This window comes from Pelophylax lessonae, assembly GCF_965119305.1.
Source record: "Pelophylax lessonae genome assembly, chromosome: 4".
NCBI classification, from domain to species: domain Eukaryota; kingdom Metazoa; phylum Chordata; class Amphibia; order Anura; family Ranidae; genus Pelophylax; species Pelophylax lessonae.
The window spans coordinates 156,290,453-156,300,836 of record NC_138771.1 but is presented as its reverse complement, the minus strand read 5'-3'; the positions used below and the strand labels follow the sequence as shown (position 1 = coordinate 156,300,836).

Genomic DNA, 10,384 nt, shown 5'->3' with positions numbered 1-10,384 from the left:
ATATAGCCTGGTCAGGAATGGGGTAAAACTTTCCGGTCATAAAGCGGTTAAAAAAACGCTCATTGAGAATTTTTTTGTCAAAGACCTGTAGCTAAATACATTTTGGCCTAAATATATGACAAACATTTAATATATTGGATATTTTTTAACTGTCAAAGTAGAAAAATATTGTTATTTTTTCAAAATTGTCGCTTTTTTAAATAATATCGCAAAAAATGAAAATCGCACAGGTGATCAAATACCACCAAAAGAAAGCTCTGTTTGTGGGAAAAAAAGGACGTAAATTTTGTTTGGGTAAATTTTGTTTTGACCGCGCAATTGTCAGTTAAAGTCGCACTGTGCCGAATCACAAAAAGTGGCCTGGACGTAAGACAGCAAAATCCTCCGGTGGTAAAGTGGTTAAAGCCCAACTAAAGCCAATTTATTTTTTATTTTTTTAATAGAGTGGATAATACTCAGAACTCAGAGGTTCTAACCCTTCCACTCTAATGAAAACTCATTACAAAACTAAAAAGAAAGTTTTGGTTATAGTTGAGTTTTAAGGTAGAAAATGTGAGTCCAACACCTAATTCACTTAAGTCAAAAAAAAAAAAAAAACCCTTAAAGCGGAGTTCCGGGCACAGAAGTCATTTTTTACTAAACATACCCCCGGGACAGTCAGGGCTAGCACATTCCACAATGGCTAGCCTCTGATCTGTCCCGGTTCGCACTTACCTTTTAGAAGAAATACTTACTTATAAAATTTCTTCCACAGCGTTTCCATCTCTCTTGTGGGCAGCTGAAGCCGGCGCGATCCTCTTCTGTGTCTTCTTCCGCGTCTTCTTGTCCCAGAATGCGCCTGCACCGGCCCCTCTCGTCACTTCCGGCGCGGCGCCGCATTCCTCCACCGCTTCTGGGCATGCCCAGAAGCTGTTTAGCAGGATAATGCGACGTCGCCCGGAAATGACGAGCGGGGCCGGTGCCGTCGCATTGATTCCTGGGAGCTGTGACGTTCAGCTCCCAGGAATCATAGCGAGGCAGGAAGTGACGGGGTGAGCCGCGGCTCCGAGGGAGGAAGTACACTGAGGTGAGTATCTTCGATCTTCCATTGTAAACAAAAAAATAAAATAACTATCCAATTCCTTTTCAGGTGAGGCATACCTAGCGGAGGGGCGCAAAAAAAAAAAAATATTGTTTTTGTGCCCGGAACTCCGCTTTAAGAAAATGGGATAGCTAGACATACACAGACAACAGATTTCTATTGAAAACTGCAAAGACCTGGACATGTGGTACAAATACCAATGAATAGATAGCCAGATTAAAACATGCATGCCCTGCTTTGGACCAGTATTTGAGATCTGGTGTTTTTCCGGTCCCATAGAACCTGGTGGTTTGTCTTTCTGATATATTTAACCATCCAGCTTCTTTAGGTTCTCTAAACCAAGAAAAAGTAGAATGTGAAACATGTTCATATAAATGATTCCCTACAATGTACTAGCATGTAGAACCTAAATAATACATATATACAGTTATGGAGTTATAAAACAGGGCACTGATGGTGTTTTGAAGTTAGTTTATGTTGTCTGGTACTTTACTGGGAAAAAAAGAGGTAGTTGCAGCCCACCCCTGTATTTGCATCCATGTGTGTGTGTGTGTGTGCCCACAAAGGACACAGGCACAGTCCTAGCAGAGACTTTTTCTGTGGAACTGTAACAGCCAGTGCAATCTTCATCCACTAGAGGGCATCCAGAGACACTTGGATTACAAGAGATTGTGGCGAAACGTGGAGGATTGTGGGGAGTTTAGTTTAATAGAGGGGCTATTACTACAAGTGGGCTAAAAAATAAAAATGTTAATAGAGGGACACAAAAAGGGGAGGAGCAGATATAGTTTCCCAGGCTGAAATAGGAAGAACTCTCTCTCACTGCGAGGAGACCATGACGGTGCACACCAAAACCCACCTGTGTGCAGGGTGAGCAGAAAGCGGCCATCTTTACCTTGAAGCAGAGGGATGCTATCCTAGAGCCTGTGACCTGGACTATGGGGAGCCTGCTGTGCAGCAAGGAGGCACACACTGAGGATACCACCTAGGAAACCCTTTTTGTCAAGTACATGGACTGAAAGCCATGTATACTGGTGGACAGCCATTGGCCAACCTTACACTGCAGCTGCTAGCACAGAGACAGATTTTCCAATTAGGGACACACTTTCCAGCTGTGTGAAAAATTCCTAAAGGGACATTACATCAATTGCACCAAGGTTCTGGACCCCGTCTAGCTGGCCAGCAGAAGGTGTAGAACTAGAACAAGTCTTTCCTTATAACTGACTGTTGCGCTGTAAATCCCCTATAGGTTCTTTCACTAGTTAGGGTTACCCATAGCAGGTGGAAGACCAAGGTACACCCTTGGATATTTACTGTTTGCTGCCTGTTAGACTAAAATGTTCACCTGTTGCATTCTGTTTGTCTTGTATAGTACAATATTTTCTTATTAATTTAGCATTGCTTGGTTTTCTTCCACATTCATCTGTGACATATATTTTAACACTATTTAGAAGGTTTGGTGTAATTTTTCTGTTGCATTTGTATTACTGTGTCTTGGAGATATATACATGTATACACGCACAGGTATCTGCAACCACCCCCCTAATCTCAGCCAGGTGTGTCAAAGAGTACTAAAGCTGTTCGCAGAGTCATGGGCAAAGGAACAGAGGACTCGACACGTTAAGTGGCTCCTTTGGGGGGTAAGCACTACATTTACATATCTGAATTTGTTGTTCCCTGGGTAGCAGCCGCCATCATTTTACAGCAGAAGGAATTCCAGTCATTCTGTATGGCTTATCCCACATCTCTGTAAATGACATACATATGTGCTATGATTTATACAAAGATTGTTTGCCTTTACCAAATGCGCAGCTTAAAGTAATTTTGTTTTCTGATGAAAAATGTATGTTAGTATACGTGTTGGTGGAAACATAGGTCTTCATGCATTGTAATGTCCAATTGCTTTTCAGAAGCATTAGATTGCCTCAACAGATGATTTCTTCCATTTTGGGATTTACAAATGAGAACTTGCTGAACATAGTTTGATCCATACTGTTGATCAATGTTCTGTCTGTACTTGATAATCTTGCTTTCTCATTCAAAAATTCCTTATCAAAGTTACTGCAGTCATTTGCTGATTTCTGGTTGGAAAATAAACAATTATAAAAAAAAAATGCTGATAGAAATATCACATCAAAAATGAGAAGCAAATCCAGATAAAGTAGTATAAATTATTTTTCAGCTCGTTCATTGTAATTGTTTGGCAGGCACAGTTTAGGAAAGAAAATGCGTGTCTTTGGTCAGAGATTATTACCAAGCAATTGTATTCTTGTCCTGCAAATCAGTGGGAGCATCTATGCTCCATTGTCAATCAGAACAGAATACTTACCACTTTAGGCTTAAATGGTGGTTCTATTTGCCTCTTCTCTAATCTATCCCAATCAATGTCTTGGAAGAAGCAATGCTGCTTGATGTTGCCTTTTACTCCAAGTCTTCTTTCTGGTTCTCTGACAAAAAGCTGACATATACACTCAGAATCAGTACAAGCTTGTACATATTCAGAAGTAGAACTATAGGCAAAATGCTACATTTAATATGATAACTACATAGTTGCCAAAATTTAACAAAAATTTCCAGGGACACTTTGGAGCACAGCTTTCAATTACCAATTACAAATGGGCGTTCTTGTCAAACCAATCTCTTAACATTCTACGAGGAGGTGAGCTGTGAGCTAGATAGGGGCAGACCAGTGGATGTGGTGTACCTAGATTTTGCTAAGGCGTTTGATACAGTTCCCCATAAGCGCTTAATTTATAAATTAAGGTCTGCAGGTATCGACAGCAGGGTTTGCTCTTGGATACGGAACTGGCTAAAAGGGCGTGTCCAAAGGGTGGTAATAAACAGCGCGTACTCAGACTGGTCTGAGGTAGTAAGCGGGGTCCCCCAAGGCTCAGTCCTAGGACCAACCTTGTTCAATTTATTCATAAACAGCATTGAGGACGGGATCAGTAGTTCAATATCAGTTTTTGCAGATGACACAAAATTAGGCAGGGCAATAACAGCACAGCATGAAGCAGATATCCTACAGAATGACCTGGACAAAATAACGGAGTGGGCAAAGACATGGCAAATGAGGTTTAACGTGGAGAAATGTAAGGTTTTACACTTGGGGACTAGAAACATAAAAGCACAATACATGTTAGGAGGGGAACCCTTGGGAGAATCAAAAATGGAGAAGGATCTGGGTGTCTTGGTTGATGATAGACTAGGCAACAGCATGCAATGTCAAGCGGCAGCTGCCAAGGCTAGCAGAATATTAGCATGCATAAAGAAAGGGATATATTCCAGAGATAAGACTATAATCCTTCCACTTTATAAAACTCTGGTCCGACCTCATCTGGAGTATTCGGTCCAGTTCTGGTCACCAGTCCTCAGAAGGGATGTGTTGGAGCTGGAGAGAGTCCAGAGAAGGGCAACTAAACTAATTAGGGGATTGGAGGACCTTGATTATGAGGAGCGTCTGCAATCGCTTGATTTATTCTCCCTGGAGAAGAGACGCCTGAGGGGGGACATGATAGCAATTTTTAAATATCTAAATGGGGATCTAGGCTTAGAAAAAAAGCTGTTCAGTCGAAGGGATTGCATGAGAACTCGGGGGCATACAATGCGATTAGAGGAGAAGCGTTTTAACCTCAGGCAACGTGGGGGGTTCTTTACTGTTAGGGCTACAAGATTGTGGAATTCTCTACCACATGAGGTGGTTTCTGCGGGTAGTATGGTGGCTTTCAAAAGACTCTTAGACGTACATCTCAAGGATCAGAACATTCAGGGGTATGCAAGATGATTACAGCCACACACATCTACACAGGTTGAACTGGATGGACTTTTGTCTTTATTCAACCTCACCAACTATGTAACTATGTAACACCCACTTCCCTGTAGCTCTGCCCACTCTGCATAATTAATCTTGCCTCCTTATCAGATTATAGAGTCTACTCCAATATAGAGAGAATTACAGGAAATTAAAAAGGGAATTTCAAACTTAAGGCCACAGTAGCAGAGTTGGAATAAGTCTCCCATTCAGCTGCACTAATTCTGCGTAACATTTATGGGCAACCCGATTAACAGGCGCTTCCAGGGACAATATAAATTACCTGGGACAGGCTCCTATTTGCAGGGACTGTCCCAGGAAAAAAGGGACAGTTGGCAAGTATGTAACTAGGCTGGAAAAAGGCATACAATGCACGGTATGTTTTGAAAAATACCTAGTGATTTTGCTAGCAAAGTAATATATGACGTATTTCTTATGAAGGAATAATGGTGCTATGGAAAGCATTGCAGTTTTGTCACGCCTGCGCCAGTTAACTCATTGGAATTACAGCAGGATGTGGTAATGTAAGCAGTGTGTTGTCACTGCTAACTGGTCAGTCTCTAGTTCAGCCATTATCAACTAGGGTTCTTCCAGAGATTGAAGAAGATTATAACATATGTGTGATAAGTTATAAAAGTGCACTTCTATGCAAAATAAACAACTTATGACATGACATCAAACATGACAAATTAATGAAAACAATAATCCGAATTGTGCAAAAAAATTCTTAACAAGTGAAAAAGTCTCTTTCATCTGAAAGTAAAAAGGTGAACCAAAAATGCCCAAAATGACAGGTGAAAAGAATCCAGCTGTTGGGATTGCACTGACGTATATTGAAGGTGTTCAGATAGCCTCTTACCAAATGATCAATCCGATAACGTGATATAAAAAAAAAAAAAAATGAAAATAAAAAGTAAATGAACAGGAAAATAAAATAAATAAAAATAAAATGGAATGGAAATAGAAATGATAAAAATGAAAGTAAAAATGTGAAGAGAGAAAATGAAAAATCTAATCTTTAAAATATGAATTATTATTTATTTTAAAAAATAGTATTTTTTTTAAAAACCCGGGTTGCCGTAAAAAATTTGGGTAATGCACTATTAGTTCCTTCCTTCTTTCCATGGTGCATTTTCCCTCTGAGATTCCTATCCCCGGAAGTTTCCGGTCCCATGTAGATAAGAAGCTGTCTGAATCATCCATCCTAGTGGGCGCCACACCATCTCTGGGCGATCAGATATTGGATTACCTGGCACTACAGCTTTGGCTCTTTTCTCCCTAATTTTTGGTAAGAGTCCATTCTCATCACCGGGTTACACCAACATTATTGCACCATTGCTTTTTATATCACGTTATTGGATTGATCATTTGGTAAGAGGCTATCTGAACACCTTCAATATACGTCAGTGCAATTGTCAGTGCAATCCCAACAGCTGGATTCTTTTCACCTGTCATTTTGGGCATTTTTGGTTCACCTTTTTACTTTCAGATGAAAGAGACTTTTTCACTTGTTAAGAATTTCTTTGCACAATTCGGATTATTGTTTTCATTCATTTGTCATGTCATTAGTTGTTTATTTTGCATAGAAGCGCACTTTTATAACTTATCACACATATGTTATAATCTTCTTCAATATTTATACATTTCACAGTGCTGCTTCTACATCATTTTTATTGGTTCGCGCACCTTTTTTATCTTCACTTCTTCCAGAGATTGCTAGGGGTTCCTGTGACTAATTGACCTTCCATCTGATGGTGCCCACATAATTCCAGGGCCAACGCCACTTTGAAGAATCGGAAGTATCGGACCCATGATCTTTTTGATCAACCATCCTCACCCAAGGTTCCTCCAGAAATTTCTAGGGGTTCTTGATCTCCCATCTAATGGTACCTCCAATTGTACTTGGAAAAGCCAAGCAACAAGGCAACGATGATCGTGTTGGTGGATGATAAAGGAGACATACTAAGCACCACTGTAATATGGGCATTCTTCTCATTAAATACCAATGTAAGTGTCATTTATGCCACTGATCCCTGATAACAGAGGTTATCAGGGATCAGTTGAAGTTAGTTAAAGGGGTCCTCTGGGGTTAGAAGGTTGAGAAAAAAAAAACACAAAACACAGAGCGCTACGAAGACCTCCAGCATATGAAGGGTGGATGAACAGAACTAATAAGCAGCTGAATCCAGGGAGGGGGGGGGAGGGAAGGAAAAAAGAGAAAAGGAAAAAATAAACACAGGCAATAAAAAAGGTTGTAGCTGCAAATGGACATAGGCATTAAATGGTACCATACAATAGGGGACAATGGGATATCATAAATAGGTTGATGATCCTAAAAGGGATAAAGTCCGTGGGCACTGAGCTGCTCTTCCACAGATGAGGAGGAAGAATCTGTATAGACAAAAAGAAGAGGGGAGAAGCGCTCTAAGTGCAGACAATTTATTGCAGATAACAAGGCAGGTAATATACACTCACTAGACATGAAGACTGAAAAGCTGTATGTGTCAAAGCAATCCTGCAGCCATCCTCTGGAGGGTGTCCTCTGGTCACAGGAAGCCGTATGCAGTACTGTCACTGGCGGTGGGAGGGAAGAAAGCCGGCTGTCTCCCACAACATCAGCGGTGAGCGGTCAAGCGGCTCGGATCTGCGGCTCCGTGTTACGAGTGATGGATGGAGGCACTCTCACCCACAGGGATGGTGGGATCTGTCCGATGTGTTACGGCATGCACGACGCGTTTCTGAGCATGCGCGGGGTCCTCTACACCCGGCGCGCTCTTTCATCAGGTGCTAGAGTGCCGTAGTCTCTGTGGGGCTTTATGTAGTGCTGAACAAGAGGATAATTAGGCACAGCTGAAGTAAGGGGATGGCAACCGCCCACAGCACTGAGCAATGACCTAACCAATCAAACATTTTTGTAGCAATGGGAGAGATTAAAAACAACTTAGAAGTGGAGTGTGATCGGTCGGCTGCCCTTAAATACACATGTATGTGGGCTAGACAACCGCTTATCACAGGGATAGCAAACAATTAGGCAATACAAAACATATAATAAATGTAAAATAGGGATAAGCCCGAGTTCATCAAGGCTTATGAAGAATATGTAAAAACGTTCCAGGTTTAAAACGATACAATTATAAAAATATAAAAGTTGATAAAAAGCATCTTTCAAAGGTATATTTTAAGAGCTAATGCATAATACCTATACAGGCTGTGGTATGGAGAAACATATAAGCAAATGAAACAATAAAAAGAGGGGGGGGGAGGGGGGAGTAAAAAAGCCTTATATATTGGATAAGAAATGGAGGATGGATATAACCCATATATAGGTGTACATATGTATATCCTAATAATTATATTTTCTGTATAAAGGATTTTTATATGGATTACCAACTACGGTACCACATGTATGATATATAGGGAAATAAGCCTTCTGATTGCTCAGTAGGTAAGACCTTATAAAGTTTGTATAAAAGATTTATATACCAGAACCAGGGCCAAAGAGTATATATTAAAAAATCATCTAATATGATGTGATGAAAAAATAATAAATAAAGACCAACAGAAAACCCTGATAATAATTATAAGATAGTGTGCACGTCTAATTCTTCATTTAACCCTCGAGGAGCGAGAACATCTAACGTGTAGATCCAGAAAGTCTCTCGCATACATAATTTGGAAAATCGTTCTCCCTCCGGCAAGTCTTTGGGAATGGATTCGATAACCAAAATTTTTAGTCCCTCGTGGATTTTCCATGGACTTCTGAAAAATGTCGAGGGACACTATGAAGGTCACATCCACCTTCAATAAGACGGCGATGTTTGCCGAATCGTTGTCTGACTGGTCTGATGGTTCGACCTACATAGAGCAACTGGCAGGGACATATCAGACAATACACCACATAGTCTGTGGAACAGTTGAAAAAATTGTCCAAGACATAGGTTTTGTCATTATGTGTAAAGTTCTTTTGGCCATGTCGCACAAAACTACACATTTTGCATAACTTTTTACGGCAGGCATACATGCCTTTCAGGGGGATCATCCATGACAGATGATTAGTGGCCTTGATGTTCTTTAATTTGCTGGGTGCTATTTTGTTTTTCAAGGTGGTAGCCCTCCTATAAGTCACTTTTGGCTTGTCCAAAATGACCGAGTTCAAGTGGGGGTCTTGTTTTAGGATATCCCAGTGTTTTGATAGAATTTTTTCCATTTTTCTATACTGACAATGGAACTTGGTGACAAAACGAACAGGATGATATTCGCTCTTGGCCCTAGAGCTAGGATGTTTCCCTGGAAGATAGGCCTCATAGGCTGAGTTTACCAAATCATCGGGGTAGCCCTTCTCTGAAAATTTTTTCTTTAAGTGTTCACTTTGAGTTAGATAATCTCCATCTCTGGTACAGTTCTGTCTAAGTCGACAGAACTGGCCTTTTGGTATATTTTTCGTCCATTGGGGGTGATGGCAACTCTTATAATGGAGATATGAATTACCTCCCGTGGGTTTGATATAATTTTTGGCATGTATCTGATGTAGCTCATGTCCCAATTCCAGATCTAAAAAAGGCATAGAATCTGGATGTGAGGCTGACGTGAACGATAGACCCAAAGAGTTGTTATTGCAGTGGCTGACAAAACCGTCGATCTGGGATGCGGAACCATCCCAGATGACGATAATGTCGTCAATATACCGCCCAAAAAAAACGATGTGTTGGGCAAATGGATTGTTCTGCCAAATGTATCTAAGTTCCCAATAGCCCATGGTCAGATTTGCATATGAAGGAGCAAAGTTAGCTCCCATGGCTGTGCCATTTATCTGCAGATAAAACGTGTCCTCAAACTGAAAATAGTTGTGGGTTAGGCAGAAATGTGTCGCCTCCAAAATAAAGGAAACTTGGTCATGATGTAGGGAAGAATCTAGTAGGAGAAAATGTTGTAATGCTTGTAAGCCTATACTATGGGGGATAGATGTATACAAGGAGCTAACATCTAAGGATAGCCACGAGTAACTATCTTCCCATCTATATGGCGTAATCTGCTCCAATAGGTGGCCCGAGTCTCGTATGTAGGATTGCAGACTTTGGGCCAAGGGCTGTAAAAAGACATCAATAAACTGTGAGAGGCCACTGGTGACGCTATTCATTGCTGCAACGATAGGTCTCCCTGGGGGATGAAGGGGGTCTTTATGGACCTTTGGCAGGTGGTAGAAATATGGAGTATTATAATACTCCTTTTTCAAAAAGGCCGCCTCATCCTTATTAATCACTTTTTTGGATAGTGCAGAACCTACCAGTTGTTCGACCTCAATTTTATATATGGGCAATGGGTCTTTTGAGAGCCTCAAGTATGTTTTTTGGTCACTTAATAGTCGAAGGGCTTCGTTCACATAATCAGTTTTATTCTGTAGGACAATGCCCCCACCTTTGTCTGCAGATTTAATAATAAGATCAGGGTTATCAGAGAATCTCTTAAGGGCCTGGGATTCGCCATGATGGAGA

At 40.8% G+C, this 10,384-nt stretch overlaps 1 protein-coding gene across 1 annotated transcript in view; it reads right to left on the bottom strand.

Moving 5' to 3' along the window:
- Positions 1-2,662: 2,662 nt before the first annotated feature.
- Positions 2,663-10,384, bottom strand: part of PRKCQ (protein kinase C theta) — a gene marked incomplete at its 5' end in the record, with an annotated part of 157,160 nt that continues 149,438 nt past the window's right edge. The window contains 2 exons of the mRNA XM_082255133.1: positions 2,663-3,162; positions 3,411-3,539. Of these exons, the coding sequence (XP_082111259.1) occupies positions 3,007-3,162; positions 3,411-3,539 (285 nt within the window). The 3' untranslated portion in view covers positions 2,663-3,006. The remainder of the gene's footprint in view (positions 3,163-3,410; positions 3,540-10,384) is intronic.